This window comes from Camelus ferus, chromosome 3 (assembly GCF_009834535.1).
Source record: "Camelus ferus isolate YT-003-E chromosome 3, BCGSAC_Cfer_1.0, whole genome shotgun sequence".
NCBI classification, from domain to species: Eukaryota; Metazoa; Chordata; class Mammalia; order Artiodactyla; family Camelidae; genus Camelus; species Camelus ferus.
The window spans coordinates 103,758,419-103,779,692 of record NC_045698.1 but is presented as its reverse complement, the minus strand read 5'-3'; the positions used below and the strand labels follow the sequence as shown (position 1 = coordinate 103,779,692).

The 21,274-nt window shown below is 38.8% G+C and overlaps 1 protein-coding gene across 5 annotated transcripts in view; it reads left to right on the top strand.

The window, feature by feature from the left end:
- The window catches only part of JAKMIP2 (janus kinase and microtubule interacting protein 2), a 158,151-nt gene extending 139,478 nt beyond the window's left edge, over window positions 1-18,673 (top strand). For 3 of the 5 annotated variants that reach the window (XM_006191585.3, XM_006191583.3, XM_032477049.1), the window contains 2 exons: window positions 824-894; window positions 11,314-11,846. In XM_006191585.3, coding sequence (XP_006191647.1) covers window positions 824-874 — 51 coding nt within the window. In that variant the 3' untranslated portion in view covers window positions 875-894; window positions 11,314-11,846. Of the gene's footprint in view, window positions 1-823; window positions 895-11,313; window positions 11,847-18,562 lie in introns of those variants that run through there. The other 2 variants (XM_032477050.1, XM_006191584.3) reach the window with 2 other exon arrangements.
- The last annotated feature ends 2,601 nt before the right edge of the window (window positions 18,674-21,274 follow it).

Here is a 21,274-nt window from a genome sequence, read left to right as displayed (position 1 = left end):
ATCCAAGTTATCTGCTTCTCTGGTGAAGGGTCTTGGTGACGAGAGACAAGTCAGACTCCATTTAGCTTCTATGAGTCAGACAAGGAGAAACCTCGCTCAGAAGCGTGACAGGCTGGGGTAGCGTCATCCTGTCACCACCTGGAGTGTCCATTGCTGTTAAAAGCATATTTCATACCAATAGGATGACCACATAGCCTCACTCATCCGGGACAGACACAGTTTATACCTGTTGCCCTGATGTAATTACTAACACTGTTCCAGTTCCCTCTCAGGAGGACCCCCTGAGGAGAGTTGAGCATGTGTTTACCCTGCAGATTAATATTCTTCCTACTGTGCCTTAGTCCTAAAACCTAACACATTAGCCAGACAATGATAGCATTGAGTGATTTAAGTGTATGCTGTGATCATTTAAAAAGATTTTAATTACCCTCTCACACATTAAAAATAGAGACAATAGCATGTAATAGAGTAGGACTCAGGAGGTGTGAGCACTAGGCTTCACTGTACCATGAAATTAAGTCCGTTGATTAACTGCTCTGTGCTTATTTTTCTCTCTTATAAAAGTAGGAGCTTAGACCAATCACCTGTAAGGCCCCCTCAGAATTCTAAAACGTATGAGTCGATGTGAGTTGAACACTAGTTATTCACTGCATTTCTTTACCAGTGGAAAAATAAAAGGTATGGTTTTTTGAAACAAAAGGTACTTGGTGTGTATATGAGAAATGGTCAGATTTGAGCAATGTGGAAAAGCTGAGGTTTTGTACTACCTGAATGGCACTGCAGAAATTCAGATTTACATAATCTTCTTCTTTTTCTTCTGCAGTTTCTGTTTCTATTCTTGTTCTTCTCTCTTGCCTTTATTCTATGGCCTTGATGTCAAGGTGCCTCTTACAGGTAAGATTCCATTTACTTCTCAAAATGTGCTTCTAAGAGATATTGGATAAGGATGCTGCCTGTGGTTTCTATGCTCGTGTTTTTAAAAAAAACAAATACAGTTGGTTTGGTTAGCTTAAATGTGCCATAAAAATGAGAAACAGATCCAGTCAGTTCGGATGATGATTAAAGAAATAAAACAACTATGAAGAATGAGGGATATCAAGAACTTTTTTCTAGTTAACTGCCTTGCTTTGGGGAGTCATGATGTCTCTAGATCTGTGTATTCTCACTGTAGTCTCATTACATAGAATGAGTTGCTTTTCTATCTGCAAAGTGAAGAAATATGAACATATTTTTGGTGTATCTTCCAGCTTGAAAATTCTGCTTCTGTAAATCTAACAAGTTAAAAATGACTGCTTTTTTAGACCCTTTCTCCTAGTCCCTTTTCATCAGGACTCAGGAAAACAGGCTATTTAGTGAAATTGGATCTTGTTTTAAAATAAGGTAACTTGCAATGTCAACTTAGAACAAAAAAGAAGAGTCTTATCATTACTAAATTGTCAAACCCAGGTCTCACAAATATATGTATAAAAGATCTTAGACAGTGATTCCCAATGCTATTAAAAACACAGATTCCAAAGCCTTACCTCCGATTTAATGAAGCAGATTCCTGGCCGTGGGAACGAGACAGAGGGTGAGAGAGGTGGAGGGCAAGGATTGATCTGTGTCTTTACTGAGCGCACCAGCTGATTCTGACGTCTTCCCAGGTCCAGAAACCACAAACCTTAATACCATTATTGTAAAATGAAGAAGGCTGGCTGCTCTTCCAAGTCCCTTTCCCGTGGTCTGGGTCAACTTTGGTTATCCTCTTAGGTTCTATTATACAGGGATGTTTCCTGGACCTCATGTTATGTGACATTTTCTGTAGCAAGTTGAAAAATGGAAGAGGAAACTTTCTCCTCCGTGGGTTTCAGCTCTGTTACCTGGGTGTGAAGCAGACAAGCAAAAGTTCATTAGCATGACCTGACACAAGGAAGGGGTTAAGCAGACACGCCCAGAAAGTCTGCCCATATAACCAACTCCCTGGCTTATTCCTTCCTCTGAGAATTTTCTTTTTGGACTGAAAGTGATCCTTTGTCTGACAAGAAGGGTAGCCTTGCAGCCCATCAAGAATAGGACTTAGTCTCTTAAACTGAATAAGACTATCTAAAGAGAAGTGGGCGAGATTCTCTAGGAAAGGAGCAACATGGCCGGAACCTCAGAAAACCAACAGCCCTCCCCTACAAAGAACCATAAATAAGTGAGGCAAATAAAACTCAGTTAGGGTGGTCTAGAGAAGAAACCTCAAACCTTACAAATACTAGCTAGCAAATGAATAGCTTTGAACATTAATATCAATAATGATTAACATTTAATGCTGTGGGTGCTGTTTTAAGCAGTAGATACATTAATCCTCAAAAAAAAAAACTTAGAAAGTAGGTGCTATTTTTATTTTTTATTTACTTATTTATTTTTTACAGTTAGAGAAATTGCAGCATGTGACTTTCCCAAGACCACACGGCTACAATGGGCAGGACTAGGATTTGTACCCAGCCAGCCTCACACCAGAGTCCACTTTCAACCTCACTAATGAAAGAGGAGGGCCTTTCTCTCACATTTTCAGCATCACTTATGTGCATATAGATCAGCTGTCAGAGGTGTCCTCTATGATTTGTGTAGTCCTGCTTAGCTCTTGGGATTAGAAATTGCAATGTGCTCATTTCCATACTTTTTCCCATTTTTTGTAACTCCTTGAGAGATGAACAAAATGTGATTTGCTTTTCCCTCCAGAGTAGCACAATAATTGACACTTAGTTATGGTCAAATGAAAAAAACATAATTGTAATTAATAATAATATAGTAAATTAACATGACTGTGAATCTGGGCAGTGTAAATTATGTACAGGGAAAAGGCTGAGTGGTGTAGCGTGTATGGCTTTGCAGTTAAACATCCTGTTACATTTGAATCCTCCCGTTTACTAGTTGTGTGATGGTAGGTTTAGCCCGAGGTCAGTTTTCCTATTCCATAAGATGGTTATGATTAATTATATTAACTATAGCATGGTATTATGTTGAGAGAATTAGATGAGATTATGCATATAAAGGACTTACACATGGACTGGCACATGGTTCAACAATCAGCAACTCTGAGCTAGTAGTATAAAAAACAAGTTGGCTGTCACATTTACTGAGTTTGCAAATATACAGGTTTGAAAATAAAACCTCTAGTACTGCCAAGTAGTTTACCACCAAAACTAAAATGTAGTTACCGCTTTATCTCCTCTTTTCAGAGAATAATTGGGATTATTATAAACAATTAAATATGTAACTTTATATAGAGACATATAACTTTATATAGATATATAACTTTATATATATAATATATAATATATATTTTTATATGTAAATAAATAATATATAATACATAATATATTATAATCATATATAATAATATATTTATATATAAATATATAATGATAAATATTTATATAAATAAATAAATATAAAATACCCGGAATAAGACATTACCAGAGAGTGACTAATGCTATGTATATGTCCAAAGCAGGCAAGAGAGAGACAGGAGGAAGTAAGGAAGAAAAATGTGTGGCTTCTTGGCAGGTAGTAAAAACATACTGCAAATAACTGTACAAATATTTTTCCTACTGAATTAATGATTTAAGTTCTACTCTTAAACCAAAGACTAACTTAAATTATATATAAAGATACCCTCCTTAAAATGCAGTGACTCATGCTTCTTTCCTTGTAGCATTTACCGAAGTCATTTTTGTCAATGATCTAGTAGCTGCTAAAGGCGCCCGAGAAAGCACGCTGACTGCTCTCGGTGGTTGCTGACTAAATAGCTCAGTTCCGTGCGTTCTAGTGGGACTTTTACTGTAAGCAGGGGAACCCCAGGTAGTTGTAAGAGATACCATCTGCCCACGCATTCATCTTTTTCTTCCAGTTTTATTGAGATATGATTGACATTCAGCACCGTGTGACTTTAAGGGGTACAGCATGATGATTTGACCTACATACATCGCAAAATGATTATCACAATAAATTTAGTGAACATCTATCATCTATAGATACAAAATTCAAGAAATAGAAAGAATTTTGTTTCTTGTGCTGAGAACTCTTAGGATTTACTCTCTTAACAACTTTTATATATAGTATACAGCTGTGTTAATTATATTTATCATGTTGTAAGTTACATCCCCAGTACTTATTTATCTTATAACTGGAAGTTTGTACCTTTTGACTGCCTTCATCCAGTACCTTTCCCCCCCCCACCCCTTGCCTCAGGTAACCACAACCTGGTGGTTGTGGTTTTCTATGAGTTTGTTTGTTTAGTTGGTTGGTTTTGAAGTCTAATTGACCTACAACATTATGTTAGTCCCTGTTACACAACCTAGTGATCAATATTTCTGTTCACTTCAAAATGATCACTAAGATAAGTCTAGTTACACTCCGATCTGTGGTGACACAAAGATGCTACGTAGTTATTGACTGTACTCCCCACGCTGTACATTTCATGCCCATGACTCATCTATTTTGCAACTGGAAGTTTGTACCTCTTGATTTCTTTCACGTGTCCCTTTCCTCCATACATTCTGTACTTTTATGCTAATAAATTGTGTACCACTAATTCTTCCATGTTAGACATCTACCGAGGAAGACAAAGGAAAGAGGAGAATGGAAAGAGTACAGAAATAGCTATCAGCAGTTTTAGCCATTATGTGCAGGTTACAGTGACCCACTGAAAATCCTCCTCTTCTTAGGAGGGTTGGATCAGTGAAGAACACCACAGCCCCTCTGGTCATTTTGTAGTTGGGAAGACCAGACAGATAACAGGTGACCATGATTCTGCATCCATGTACTAGTTCATTTTTGATGATACATCTCTAGTGTCAGCCATGAATTCTTGAACTGGCTAGCTCAATATTTTCACTTCCTACCTAGTAACTATAAACCATGTTAAAAGGCACCTAATACTGTATTGTTGTTCTGATCCCCCAAAAAACTTAACAATAAATGCTGTATTATAAAAAACCGCCACAGTGACTAGTCACAAATTCTCCATTAAAATAGACAAATGTTTATTTCTTATTACATTTACATTTTTTTCGATCCGTCTTCCCACTAATACCTGTCTGTAGGTGACCTATGGGTTAATGGCTTTATGACCAATCTCTGCAGTATGCGTTCTTTAAGAGAATTTTGCTCCTATTCTTTTATATTGGTTAAAAAAAGAAGTCCATTTGATGCATCATTATATGCTAATTAATCGGCCCTTCCTTTGTGTAAATATATCCATTAGCCTTTATCTAGTCGTATATTGTATCTTCGGAGTCTGTAACAGTGCCTCATATATACTAGGTGCTGAGTAAATTTTTAGTTGACGGACTGAAGTATGGGTGGATGAATAAATAAATACCTGGGTAAATGAATGTGAAAGCAGATTTGTGACATGTTAGAGCAGAGCCCTGGATAACATAACAATCTAATACCAAGATAACTATCCTCTCTGTTCTTTATCTGTCATTTGGAGAATAACTTAAAGAATGAATGAACAGAGGAAAGAATATATTCACAAATATATTCTCCCCCAGCGCCATCATGGGGACACCTTACTTTCTGGAGTCAGTGCTTCCCCTCAGACACTCTTATAACTCATTCTTCACACAGCAGCCCAAGCAAATTTTAGGAAACACAAATCTAATCAGCCCCCCCTTCCTTGGGAAGGCATCTCCTTTAGGGTCAAATCGCAGTTCCTTAATGTGGCCAAGAAAGCCCGTCTGGTCAAACTGCAAACAGCCTCTCAGGTTTCCTGTTGCTCCAGGATCTGCCATGAGGAGCCATACTCCCCCTGCCTCCCACAGGGGTCTGTACCCACAGTCCTTGTGCACAGAATACAGTCAGCCCTCTGTATCCACGGGTTCCACATCCTTGGATTCAACCAAAGGTAGATAGAAAATATTTGGGGAAAAATTCCATAAAGTTTCAAACAGCAAAACTTGAATTTGCCACATGCAGGCAACTATTTACATAGCATTTCCATTGTATTATGTCATCTAGAGATGACTTAGAATATACGGGAGAATGTGAGTAGGCTATATGCAAACAGCTCACCATTTTCTGTAAGAAACTTGGACATCCTTGGGTTTTGGTAAGGGGTCCTGGAATTAATCCCCCGTGCCCCCGTGGATACAGAGGGACAACTAAACTTTCCCTCCTGCTTTATCTAATAAACACCTGCTCGCTCATCCCCCAGATCTCAGCTCATTTGTGATTCCCTCAGGAGAGTCTTCCTAGATTTCACTTCTGGTCAAATTTTATATGCATTTCGGGGTTTCCTTTTTGTTTTTTTAATTACTATATCTCTCCTTCATTGCATATAAAATTCATGAGGGCAGAGACCTTACATGCTTTCTCCACTCTTGTACCCCAAATACCAAGACAGTGTCTAGCAGATAACTGACAATCAATAAATACTTTTTTAATGAAAGTGATGATATTACAATAGAAGAGGACATCTTGTTTTATAACTGAAAAAGCACATTTGGTGTCCATTATTTTATGTAATACTTAAACAACCCTGCAGAATAGATACTATTATACCTCTCCAAACATTAATTTCCCAATATAAAAAATTAGCAAGTCATAGCATCTACTGTTTTTCTAATGATTAATAAGTGATATTATATAAGTAAAGTAACCAGCATCGTCCCTGGCTCATAGAAAGGATCGTTAAAAGCCAAGTTCCTCGGACACACCAAGCATTTGTTTTAGATAATGCATTCGGAGATGTGCTCTCGTCTACCTGGACCCCGTTTCGCACAGCACCGTCAACTAGTTAATGTCCATTTGTCCTTCCCATCTCAGTGTAAAATTAGGGACGCAGGGAAGCCTCCCTTGGTGCTCTGGCTTCAGGTAAGTTTCATTCCATATTATTTGTCTTTTTCACTAGGATTCTCATAGACCAGTTATCTAACAACCCTCAGTATCAGCTTCCTCATCTGTGAAATGGAAGTAATAATACCAGCTACCATTTATCGAATACTTTACAATAAATTGTATATAAAGACTGATAGATTGAAAGGTGTTGGGAAAGGCCCTTCGGGTCCTGGGTGGTGTAAGTGGTTGGATGGTCGTGCCCTTTACCGTGAAAAGCATGGATGGAAATCAGGAAGAAGGGACTACTGTTCATGATTTTGGGTTATTTGTGATGACTAGAGAACAGGGGTTAGCTACAGTTTGGGGGCTTTTTTTTTTTTAACATTTCTTATTGATTTATAATCATTTTACAATGTTGTGTTAAATTCTAGTGTTCAGCACAATTTTTCAGTCATACTTGGACACATACACACTCATTATCACATTTTTTCCTCTGTGATTCCCTGTGCTATACAGTATAATCCTGTCCATCCATTCTACAATTTTGAAATCCCAGTGTATCCCTTCCCACCCTCCACCCCACTGGCAACCACAAGTCTGTATTCTATGTCTATGAGTCTATTTCTGTCCTGTATTTACGCTTTGTGGGGTTTTTTTGTTTGTTTTTGTTTTTGTTTTTTAGATTCCACATATGAGCGATCTCATATGGTATTTTTCTTTCTCCTTCTGGCTTACTTCACTTAGAATGACATTCTCCAGGAGCATCCACGTTGCTGCAAATGGCATTATGTTGTCAGTTTTTATGGCTGAGTAGTATTCCATTGTATAAATATACCACATCTTCTTTATCCAGTCACCTGTTGATGGACATTTAGGTTGTTTCCATGTTTTGGCTATTGTAAATAGTGCTGCTATGAACATTGGGGTGCAGGTGTCATCCTGAAGTAGGGTTCCTTCTGGATATAAGCCCAGGAGTGGGATTCCTGGGTCATACAATAAGTCTATTCCTAGTCTTTTGAGGAATTTCCACAGTTTTCCACAGTGGCTGCACCAAACTGCATTCCCACCAGCAGTGTAGGAGGTTTCCCCTTTCTCCACAGCCTCTCCAGCATTTGTCATTTGTGGATTTTTGAATGACGGCCATTCTGACTGGTGTGAGGTGATACCTCATTGTAGTTTTGATTTGCATTTCTCTGATAATTAGTGATATTGAGCATTTTTTCATGTGTCTATTGATCATTTGTATGTCTTCCCTTGGAGAATTGCTTGTTTAGGTCTTCTGCCCATTTTTGGATTGGGTTGTTTATTTTCTTCTTATTGATACTTCTCAATAAGTATGAGCTGCTTATATATTCTGGAGATCAAGCCTTTGTCGGTTTCATTTGCAAAAATTTCTTCCCATTCCGTAGGTTGTCTTTTTGTTTTACTTATGGTTCCCTTTGCTGTGCAGAAGCTTGTAAGTTTCATTAGGTCCCATTTGTTTATTCTTGCTTTTATTTCTTCTAGGAGAAAATTTTTGAGATGTATGTCAGATAACGTTTTGCCTATATTTTCCTCTAGGAGGTTTATTGTATCTTGTCTTATGTTTAAGTCTTTGATCCATTTTGAGTTGATTTTTGTGTATGGTGTAAGGGAGTGTTCTAGCTTCATTGTTTTACATGCTGCTGTCCAGTTTTCCCAACACCATTTGCTGAAGAGACCTGTCTTTATTCCATTGTATATTCTTGCCTCCTTTGTCGAAGATTAGTTGACCAAAATTTTGTAGCTACAGTTTGTTAAATCTATATGCCTCTAGTTTTGTGGTCCATAAAGGATCTAAACCACCTTCCAGCAGTTAGAAAACCCTGAAGAACAGTGAATGTTAAGTAGCCTATCAATTGATCTCAACATCTGTTTGCTAAGTATCCTCTGTGAACCAGGCAATATGACAGGTACTTGGATACGAGGATCATAGTCAGAGGTGACATCACCGCATTCGTTGACTTGGTGTCTAGTGACGTGTAGTAAACTCTCAGAAGTGATGGCTGCAATCACTGTTTGCAGAGGAGGAAACTTAGAGCTCAGCGCTGTTAAGCAACCCATTCAGAAGAACCCCTGAGGTTCTGTAATATCCAGAAGGTCTTCTGAATCAAAGGTGAGTTTATATTCTGTACAGTTTTAATTGTAGGGTGCTGACCTTCAGCTTATTGAAAATGGGTCATCTGTGGTGGACTCACTGGATAACCCTTCAGTTATTCAGAGTGCCAGTCTGAATAACTTCAGCTTTGCTGTGAAAATCATAGTTCATTTTACAGATACTCAATTTGCAGAAATTGAACCTTCTGGGAGACTGCCTGTAAGTCCATTTGTTCTTTAAAACCGCATGGTGTTACTCAAACGATGGGCTTTGCTTCAGCTGTGACAGGCAGAAATGATGCGTGTGTGCTTTGAAACGGAATTTAGGATTTATCTCTCAGATTATAAAAATTGAAAGTTTGCAAGTAAAACTTTTTTGCTTATGTATTTATATATAAAAACACACTATGTGTGTGTATATATATCTAAAGAGAGAGAGGGAGAGCACATATAAACACACACACACCTTAATGCATCTTTTATTCAGGTCAGTTCCCTTCTTTACCAGGGATTTTGGGAGTTTTATAGTTGTGACTGGTTCTTTGGGTCTCTCATCTCAGTGGATGTAAATCTGAATGCACTCTATTTTTAGCAAAACAAGGCTTTTGCTTATTTCCCTCTCTCATCCTTTAATTAAATCTTAGATGGTTCCCCAGTGTTTTAGTCTCTTCCACTTCTTGAAAGTCTAGCCTAATTTAACTTCAGTATCAGACTGTGTTTCATCTCATTTCTTCCCTCATTCCCAGTGGTGAAGAAGGTGGTTCACCACCCGACTCTAAGAGGTCCCTTCCTCTGCCCTCTCCAAGGTTCAGCTCTTCTGGAGAGCAGGGAGGAGGAGGAGGGGAAGTGATCCTTGCCTCTCACCTCCATGGGCAGTGGTTGTGGCCCTCTCCCTGGTGGCTGATGCTGTGTTTCTGGCTGTTACTGACCAGCTCTTGATGTATTTTCTGTGAGAGGTGATGAAAGACTGGCCATTTGTGGGAATGTGTATGTGAGGTCTTCAGAAGCTGTGCAGGGCATGCCCACTGCACTATCCCCTGCCTGGCTGGGGCCCAGACTCTTCCATTGCCACTCCGGATCCCATCATTGGTGGTACCAGCCACAACTTCTTGCTGGGAAGGAAGTTACTGCCCCTGTCTCTGCCGTGCCATCCCTCTCCAGTTCTCTGCCCAGAAAGACAAAGGAAGATGAGCAGCGGGTGAGCATGGCTCTGTGTTTGAGCAATAGAATGCGAGTCTCCTTTGTGCCAGGACCATCAATCTCTGGGCCTTTTGGTCACCCCCCCCCCATTCCCTACCACAGTGTACTCTCATCCCAACCATTGTACTTATTTCCCACTAGTTCTCCTCTGTGACTCCATCACTCTTTCATCTCAGTAAATCTACTCTTTGGGAGTAGACAGAGTGGCTCTGCAAATATGAACTCCAAATGTTTCTGACTTGCACTTATGGCGGCAATTTCTTTGAATCTCAAATTTGCCTCCGTAAGGTAGACTGGAAGCATCCTTAAGGTACTGTGTTCATGTCTACTTTCCCACTACTTTGGATCTTGGTCACCACTTCTGGGGTGCTAGTAAAATCCTGCTACAGAATTAGTATCTTTATAGATGGGGAAATTAAGGGTTGGTGAAGATAAATAACTTGTCCACGGGCATAAAGTGGAAATTCCATTTTTCTCCACCCATGTCGTTCAGACTCTCAAGGCCATATGTTTAGGCAGTACATAATAACATGTCCTCTGCGCCATTTTCTGGCTTTTATTGGAAGAGAATGTTATGTCCTAAACTTCTACCCAAGTGAAAACCCAGAAGCATGGACTTAAAAAAGAACAGGGCTAGGAGTCCTGACTGGCATAGCCCAGGGAAGCACCTTTTCAGGGGTATCTCTGGGGCCAGCAGGAAATCTGGGTGGCAGGATTCCCAAGGACTCCTCAGGTCAGGACCTTGAGGTAGAGACTATCTGCCATTAAGTAACGTTTGTTGGGGAAGAAGTGTGACATAAAAGTAAGTTGCTGAGAGGCACAGACAGACCTGCTTTTAAAATAACATCTTAAATTGATATTTGGGGGCATGGTGAGCCCCAGAGAAAAGGGCAGTCATGATAATTGCTAGTATTTCAGGCCACTTAGTATGAGACAGGAACTGTTCACTGCTTTACAAGCATTATGTTGCAACAACCCTTGAAATAGATACTTCTCGTTTCTCCTTTTAAATGAAAGAAATTGAGCTTGGAGACTTTCTTTATATAACTTGCACAAGATCATGCAGTTCAAACAGGTGGTAAAGAATACAAAATGTTTTTTCTTTAAAGAAAAAAAGAGTTTGTGTTTTTTTCTGTTTCAGCTGTTGACAGCAGTGATGATTAAAGACTTTCTCCTTCTGTTTTACAGAGAAACCGAAAACACGGATGAGACCCCAGAAAAGCAAATGCTTCTAAACCTTCCAAGATGGCAGAAATGTTTACAGCAGTGAAAGGGAGATCAAAAGCTGAGAACTACCCTGTGGCCAGGACTACAGCTGTGTGTTTTAAAGCCATTATTCAAGGTTTCTTACTTGACAGTTGCTACACGACCCTGTTGAAAATCGACAATATATGCTGCATTTAATGAAACATGTATACGTCAAACCAGAAGGAAAGAACTATAAACATATATCGTGTGAAGGAAAAAAGTTCAGCAATGGAACCATTTTCAGCTGATCAAGCAAAGATGTGTCTTGGGCATGGAACCAAAGTTACAAAGAAACATTCTACCCCTGCTGTGCAGGGGGATCATTTTAATGTAACACCACACCCCACGGAAACACTAGTCCTGAAATAAACATCATTTTAAAAAATCAAAAGGAAAAAAAAAAGGGTGGTGGGGGTTGAAGCACGAGGAATACCTATGAGGAGCTCTTTACAATAAAATGTTTCATTTGAAAAGTCTGGTTTCTTACTACAGGGATTTGCTTTTCGGTCTTTATTATTGTTTAAAACTCAGGAACAGAGGCATCTGCAGCGTGAGTGGGAAGAAAAGCAGTGTCCGGTGTGTTTTTCTGCAAACGGTGGAGCTTGTGGAAGGCGCTCCGCACAGGACTGATGAGAAGTGGATCTCCGTGACCCTGGCCAGACTGGCAACCAAGGGGAAGGACCCAGGCGCACACAACATGAGAAAGAAAAGCAGATGTTCATGCTCCCCTGGCCTCCTGTCACACCTGTGGTCCGCCACTGACGACAGACTGATCTCGTCCGTACTGAAGATTAAGAAGACGATGCTCTGAATCACAAGCTCCCTGACGTAGTCCTGTTTAGAATGCCAACGACCCTAGGGCCAGAGAGCATCTCTGAATGTTTCCATTTCCAAAGTACTGGTTTTCAAATGGCTGCTTAAAATTGCCTGCGAATAACATGTTATATGATTTGATACACAATAGAGGCGATAAACTTCTACCAACAGTTGAGTTTGCCACAGAGGTGTGACTATTAAATGAAATCATGATTATTTTTAGAAGTATCCTGATATGCTTAGAGCATTCTGACCTCTCGTCATTTAGACTGATAATGATTTTCTTTCCCCAGAGATCTGACCGCAACAAGATAGCTCTACTTTTTTATATAAAAGTAACATTGTGTTACAGATAAGGTCATTTTCTACCAAGAGACAATTAGAAGACTGGTACTCTTCCTAAGTTATGTAATACTGAGTCTTGGATTCAGTTCTGAGAGCAAATAAATGTTCCTGAAAAGCTAATTTTAGCCTCATTTACTGTAGATAACAAAACAGCCTCAATTTTTCAGATTATCAAGGTTTTATTTACAGGGCTAGCTTTCCAATGCAGTAACAGTGTGTGTAGGGAGCCAGAAACTCTTTCTATGAGATGCTACACAAATCCTTCCCTACATGGGTTCAGTATCTTCCTCTGCAGTTTTAAGCGCTGGCATCTTCAAAGCCAGAAGGATAACTGAAGAATGTACAAGAAAAGCTACAACTGGGTGGGGGGTGGGGGGGAACCACTTTTTGTTCTTATATTTACTGCTGACCCAGGTATCTTTGGCCCAGTCACTTCACCTCTCTGTGCCTCAGTTTCCTCATCTGCAAAATGAGGTTAAAATGCTTTTTCATAAAGGTTTTGTTTTGTTTTGTTTTGTTTTGCAATTCTGGAACAAGAGGTGCTTAAAGTAGCACAAAGTGCTTTGTAATTATAATGATGGCTAGATTTGACTTTCTCGTGTTGAGAAAAAGAGTTCCCTGGCTAAGAAAACAGTGCTTCAGTTTGATTCAATCTAAGCACTGCGGCACTGAAGGTTTGCCATCAAGCTACCTGGGACGTTACTAGCAATAAAGATGGAGCAATCCAGAATCAAGATCTCTACTAATCTATAGTGAATAGATCATCTCATGCCAGTGAACAAAATACAAGAATGTGTCATTTCAATGATAAGCATCTCCCAGCTCTCCTTACTGCACATGCATGCCATCACACAAGAGAGATGTCATAAGAGAGCTAGCCCTGAAGTTGACTTGGCGTGAACTGAGAGTATCACATAATTAATCTGATTAGCCCTTTAATTTTAGGGAAAGGTCTGGTGATGTGACCTACTGGGACTGCACCAAAAAACTATCCTTGTGCGGGATTCTTTCTTCAGCTGGGTAGGTTCCCTATTAAGTATGACTAGTACATTCATTGGACAGGCAGTCTCAACGTGGGTGCCACTACAGTCTGACCCAGCCCTTTCAAATCTTAGGACATCTGGAAGAGGATCAATTACTCTTCCATACCTGAGACTACTCGTCTTCCATTAGCCATTGCTGGGTGCATCCGAACAAATTCATACTCCATCTGCTCCACCAAACCTACTTTTCTTCTCTTCATCTTGCTTTCCCCACCAAGAAACTGTAGGTTAAATTTTATATCCAAGCACTGACTATGGTTTGAATGATCAGAAACATTTCTAAAAATCATGTGGCTTAATCATGTACCTTATCTGCTATAAATTTGATTGTATCATATACACAAAATCATACAAGAGCAATGCCAGTCAGTGAGGATGACCATCTCAAGCAACTTTAGATGTGTTTAGGGAAAGATGCGGAAGAATGGGGGAAGGTATTCAGAATTCTCTATTTTTACTTAATATCTAGCAAATTTCTTTAAGAGTTTATGCTAAAAGGGGATTATTTTTACCATGTCTTACTCATAATACCCAACACATCATTGGATGTGGCTAAATATTTTGATAAGTACGTCACTCTTATCCATTTCCATGATTATAAAAACATTAGCAAAACTGTGCATGTATGTACTAGTCACTCATGGATCCACAGAAATGCACCATATCTAAATGGATGCTTCCCTTGCCTATTCGGCAAGAGTAAAATGAATGTCTCCTTAATAATGGAGAGCTTTATTGTGGCTTCACTTGTTACAGAGAGCAGGTAATCCCCACTCTGATCTTTAATTTCTGCATCTTAACTATCCTGACATATTTGTCCAATGAGTTATTTCCATCTCTTGAAAAATAAATATAACTGAATATATTTAAAAAAATAGTTTGAGATAAAATGAAAGCTCCAATATAGCACAGCTATTCAGGATGGGAAAATTTTCATGAGAAAAGAGAAAGAAATAGAAGACTATATTTGGCTATAAAACTAGGAAGCATCTATTACTAATTTAAACCATCTGACTTTTTTTTTTAATGCCACCCACGTTTTGTTTTAGGAAATACTAGAATTTGCTGAAAATATATCCCTTTTAACTTCTGTCACATAAGTGAAATTATTGCCAATAGTGAAGGTTTTAGGGGTGGAAGAATAAATTCTGCTTTGAGTTTTCTTCCATTCACAGAAAACTGCTCCCATAGGTGGCATGGTTCTCCAGGAGGGGAGAGATGATATAGAGGGTTCATGGGTCATCAGTGGAGTAGAAAGAGGACATATGTTCTCCACTAGTGCTAGAAGAAGTGAAGTTTTGCCAAATGATTTTTGCTACAGTATCTTATTTCAACTTACTCTGGTGGTTTTCAATTTCAAATAAATCTCTGGCAAACGTGTTCCTTTTTATCTACTGATTGTCAGCTTTTTCTGTAAACCCATTGTGTAATTTGTACGTTCAGTGTCTTCAATGTGATTCCAAGTTCATTGTTTTAAAATGAAGCATGTCTTTTGAACCTGCCTAGGTTTTCACAGAAACTGTAAAAATAATACGCATCAGTTTTGTGTTGATGTTTAAATAATTGGATCATGTGTGTTACACCCAAATATATGGGCAGCATAAACATTTTATTTTTTAAATATTTAACTGCATTTTTTGATCTGTCAAAGAGTGGCACAGAATATATATACATGTGTGTGCATATGTATATATTTATCTACTATTTTGAAAAAGTTCAGTATAACTTGAGAGATCAGTAATCAAGGCAAATCTTAGGTGACTACTTATGTCATGAGTTAATGCTTCCAGGATGGGCCCAAGCGTCTCTGTAAGTGGACTTCTACTTTCTAAAGAGAAAAAAGTAGGTCACAAGGTCTTGAGGGGAAAAGATTCCATTCTGTTTAGCTGCCTTGTCATTTTAATATAATATATTGTCTTGAGGCTGACTCTCAGGTATATTGGCAGGAAGATTCAGACATAGTAGAAGCTGGAGTTGATCCTCTATAATCCCATTTCAGTACCAGGTGGATTCATATTCTTTTGCTGCCTTTAGTTTGGCCATTTAGTTCTTCCTGAATAAATCTTCTATTGTTGAGAGTCCCAAGTCCAATGTTTAATCAGAATTACTAGAGATCTACTTCCAGGGACAGTGTGGCAAAAACAGGAGGATTTAAATTTGCTATATTCAACCTAATGTGTCAAGTTTAGAGGTACAGGTGGTTGATTGGGTGAAGTTCCCTGTTTTTTATCTTTGTGTTTTTGCACTGAGGTCTTTGGACTCATGCTTACATTTCCATCCTGGGATATCAAAGTTCTGAAGGGTGGGAGTGGCATAGACAAGCAACTTTGAGTCCAGCTTTGCCTACAGTCAAGCCTCCACAAACTTACTGAAGTGTGGGTGATGCAATTTCCCAAGAGCAGGTCCTCAGCATCCATTAATAACAGCATCACTCCTATTTGACTGATAACTCACAAAATGTGCCTATTCACCCCCCTTAACCATAAGGACTTCCCACAATGAGGCAGATCGAAATCCAAACACTTTTACAAATATGTGACGTAGGTGTAGACACATATTTATTCTGTACATAACATGATGGTGCGAGTTCTTCCTAAATCTGCGCTTCGGTCCTAGGATTCAGGACTTAGGAAGGGGTTTTTCTGATCCTGCTGGGCACCTCATGTTTTTGTTTAGCATCTGGTGTCTGAGCTCGTCTCCTTCTTGCCAGCCTCTTCTTCCTTTCCTCCACCTTCTGTCCATTACTACTATTTCCTGTCGTTGACTGAGGTAAAGAATTACCCACTGGTTTTCCAGTTACCCATGCTCATAAACTAGACTTCAAGTGATGCCAGTAGTTTTCTGGAAAGAGCAAAAGCATTCACACAGCCTACAGTATTAATATTAGCCCAAAGTCCCATATTTTTACCAGCTAAAGATCCCATTCCACAAGGGTCCATGCATGTTCCAACCTTCAAGATCCAATTCTGCAGGGGCTCAAGTACAGAGCCAGTGTTCGGGAATACATAATTCCCCAGGTGTCTACTGTATTAACGCAGCCAGAGGGTCAATGTCTCAGAGCTTTCATCCAATCAGCTGCCTCAGTTGGGGTTCTTTCTCTCCATCTCAGCATGACTCCATATATTGCTTCAGCACTTGTTTATTAGTGGAAGAACAATACAAATGGACTGAGTTTCGCCAGAATGATCCTCTGAAGTACACCGAGTATGTACATGTTCTGTATGTATTACCGTAGAGATTGGAATCAACTTATTGTATGTAAAGTTTTATGAATGGTTATTTTATAATTTATGTATTTAATATAGGAATCAATGAGCACTGGTGTTTTAGTTTATATAAAAATAAAACAAATTGCATTTTTTAAAACTTTACTTGCATTGTCCATAGGTTTTTGTTGGGTTTGGTTTTAACTCAACTCTAAGCCTACATTTGAAAAGCAAGGTGAGGGAAATCAGGGCTATCTGCATGATGTGGGGAACACGCTCCACCACAAGGACACTAAATAGGTTTCTTCTCATCTGTCCACTCTGAATGGTGGTGGTATCCACTCCATGGTCATAAGCATGCCTGCTCTGAGAAGAGTTTGGGAAAGAATCTTGCCAGCTATTTGCCATTCTTATTCTAGATATTGCTTCTTTTCCTTTATCTGCCTGCCTTTTTTCTCTACCTCGCAGACCCACTAGATGTAACAAGTTAACAAGTATGTGCTACATGAGCACCCATTGTGTGCTCATCCTTGTGGCCTGGCATGTGTGGGTCTACCCTCAAAGAGTTTACAGTTAATGTGGGAAACAAACCATGTATACATGAAAGGAAACCATAAAAAAAGTGACAAGACAACCTATGGACTGGGAGGAAATACTTGCAAATGATGCCACCGACAAGGACCTAATTTCCAGAATATACAAAGAGCACATAGAGCTCAATAACAAAAAAAACCCACAAACAACCCAATCAAAAAGTGGGCAGAAGACTTAAAAAGACATTTCTCCAAAGAAGACATACAGGTGGCCAACAGGCACATGAAAAGATGCTCAATATCTCTAATTATTACAGAAATGCAAATCAAAACTACAATGAGTTGTCACCTTACATTGGTCAGGATGACCATCATCAAAAAGTCTACATATAATAAATGCTGGAGAAGATGTGGAGAAAAAGGAAACCCTCCTACATTATTGGTAGGAATGTAAATTGGTGCAGCCACTATGGAAAATACTATGGAGATTTCTTCAAAAACTAAAAATAGAGTCGCCATATGATCCAGCAATCCCACTCCTGGGCATATATCTGGAGAAAACTCTAATTTGAAAAGATACATGCACCCACTCCATTGTTCATAGCAGCACCTTATGCTGAACACCAAGCTGAAACTAACACAACATTATAAATCAAAGATACTTCAGTAAAAAATGTTTTTAACAGATACATTTTTGCATACAGATGCAAAATATAAACATGAAGTCACTGGAATTGATCAACAGGCTCTATAACAAAAAGGCCTTGGTAATCTGTGCCTATAATTACTGTAAAAACACTGAGAACAAGGGCCACTACATCTATACCACCTACATGATGCTCTGTGTGACACCCTTTTTTAGAATTTAGAAGAAGAGGAAACATAAAACAACAGCCACGTCAGCAACTGGATTTTTCTTCCTTTATATTAAGAGATATATAATCTACCATGTAAATTTTTTGCCCTGACTGCCTAGAAATGTATGAACAAACCTAAAATTTAATTATGACATCTTATGAATTATTTCTATTTTCTTTTTTCTTTATTGATGTTACTGTTTTGCCTTTAATTTTGCCTTTAATTTATATCACCCAAATCTACTTTTGTACAGCCAGTTTATAAATAAAATATTTTTAAAATACACATTAAATATTCTTAGAGCTACTATGAGAAAGTATGTAAAAATATTTAAAAACTTGGAAATAAAGCAAAATGATGAGTATGTATTTTTCTAATTTCATTGCAGAGTGGTTTCCAATATGACAATTGAAAAGGCTTTTGACTCTGAGAAAAATGGAACAATTGATGAGAGCCTAGATGTTTTGCAGCTCTGTGAAGTTAGAGGCTAGCTTGCAGAAAATTGATACGGTATGACTTTTTTTTTCCCGTTCTTGATAGAAAAAGAAAAACTCAAAGATGAGGGTTTTGTTCTAGATACAAACTAACCACTTTGATTTCTAACCTACTGCCTTCATTTCAGCGTACTTGGTCCCATTCTTCAAATCCTTCCTGAAATCACCTCATTCTACTGGTTCCTTTAATTAATGAAGTACATAAAACTTGGGCACGTGCTCATTAATTTTTATGAGAATGCCATTTTTAACAATTTCAAAAGAGTGCTTTTTCAAAAGTCATTCTAAGCAGTACCAAGGCAAGGTATGTTCCTTGCACTCAATGAACTTCTAGTAAAATAAGGCAGTGAAGTACCAGAAACAATGAAACAGAAATCAGAATTCTATGGTTAAAAGCCTCAGGGACACCACAAAGCACCAAGTATCCTGAGTTAACCTTTCACTCCAGATCTGCTCCCCCAGCGTGGTGAGCGATGCTGCATGGAATTAAGATAGATTCGTGGGCTTAATTCTTTCCTGCTTTTTCCTCACCCTCCACGTCCAATCCTTGACAAGTTTTAGGTCTCCCACCTGTCTTCAATTCTCCATCACTTCTACTAAGAGCATCTCACCTGAACTTTCGAAGCAGCCTCCTACTTAAATTAACTGCTTTCAGGTGTACGCTCTTTAAATACACCCCATTTGTTGTTGCCAGCCTAACTGAATGTGCAAATCAGCTTTTTCCCATCTTTAAAATTCCTTCCTGCTTTCCCATGACTACCTGGGATCAACTCTTAAATGCTGATGGAACTAAGCACATAACGTGGGATTTGGGACTGGAATAAGACACTGCCACCAACACAAAGCTGCAGTTTTATCTAACCCAGCTCTAGGAAATAAGGATCAAATTCTCTCCTTAGCATGGCCATTTATGTCCTCAATAAATGTCACACCGGAAGATTCAGCTTAACCATTGTCTTCCTCAAGAGCTGGGCAGAATATCCTTTGTTCTCCCAACACACTCTGTGTATCCATCTTGCATTTACCAGGTAATTAAGATTACTTACCTTCAGCCCCAAGTATACCTCCAATTAAATCTGAGTTATTTGAGAGCAGAGAATATGCATTTTTCAGCTTTCACGTCTTCAGCATCTAACATATTTCCTAATACCTAGCAGAGTCTCAGTAAATCATTCTAATTCTATTGTTTATATATTGGACTGTGGAGGTAGTCCTTTTTCCATTTTTTTAATTGAAGTACAGTTGATTTACAATATTATGTTAGTTTCAGGTGTACAACATAGTGACAATGTTTTTATAGATTATACACCATTTAAAGTTATTGTAAAATATTGGCTATATTCTCTGTGCTGTACATTACCTCCTGGTATCTTACTTATTTTATATCTAGTGATCGGACCTCAATCCCCTTCCCCATCGTTCCCCTCGCCCCACCCCTCTCCCCATGGGTAACCAGGAGCTTGTTCTACGTATCTGTGAGGCTATTTCTGTTTTGTTGTATTTGTTTGTTTTACTTTTGAGAGAAGCATCACCTCTCTTTGGATGGTAAAAGAAGGCTCCAGGAAACAGGTAAACTGGGCTGGTTTTTTTTTTTGGAAATTAATTTTGTTGTTGTTTCTGGATTTTTGTTGGTCGGTTTCATTATTATATAAGGTTTTTTAATTTCGTCCTTTCGTTATCTTATTTTAAGAACAATAACTTTGGTCCATAAACCAAAAGCTTTTCAGAAAACATGCGGGGGGAAAAAAAAACCGAACACATTCCCCTCTGGCTTCACCTTATCCTGCTGGTGAAGCGTTCCCTTCCCCTGTATTCTACCCTCTGACCACAGGAGGGGAGCATTTGTCTATCAGTCCAGGAACAAGGGTCGGCTCAAAGAAATCTGAAGTTGATTTTATTTGGTGTTTTGTGTCCCTTGGTTTTGTGTTTCTCTTCCATATGAAAGCAATAATCTAAACAGAGACACTGCCTTGTCCACTTTTCAGGTGCGGTTTTTCACCATCTTGGTTTTTTTCAGTCTCTCCTCACTGCAAGGAAGTTGGGTTGTTTTTACCCCAGCAGCAAATTCATTTGCAAACACAAAGGCTCAGGGAAACTTAGTGACCAATTACAGAGCCTCCACATGTTCCAGACTCGCTAAGATGCCAGACAAAAGGCGTCAAGGCAGTTCGTCACACTGACGCCCTAATTCTCCACCTCCAAACAAGTCCTCCCCACAGCACAGACAAGGGAAGGTCTGTTACTGTGTTAGAGTTTCTCTGTGTGAATGTACTTAAAATTTTTTTTTTAAATAACAGTGTTATGTTTTAAATATCTTTGCCAAAACATATTATGTTTCCTAAAGGAATTTTTAAAGAAAAAAAAATCTGTTCTTAAAAAACATTTACCTCCCAAGAAGTGCAAGAATGAGAAACAGCAATAATTTCTTGTTGTTTGTACGAAACATTGGCTTGATAAGATTTTATTCCATTAGTCTGTCACTCCTAACCATAAACAGCATTTTATACGTCACTCTGTAATTAACAAAGGGCCCCTGCTTCTTAGTGCTGGTGTCTCCTCAGTTCTATCGGGGCTTCTGTGAGAAAGCACAGTTCAGAACAAGTCAG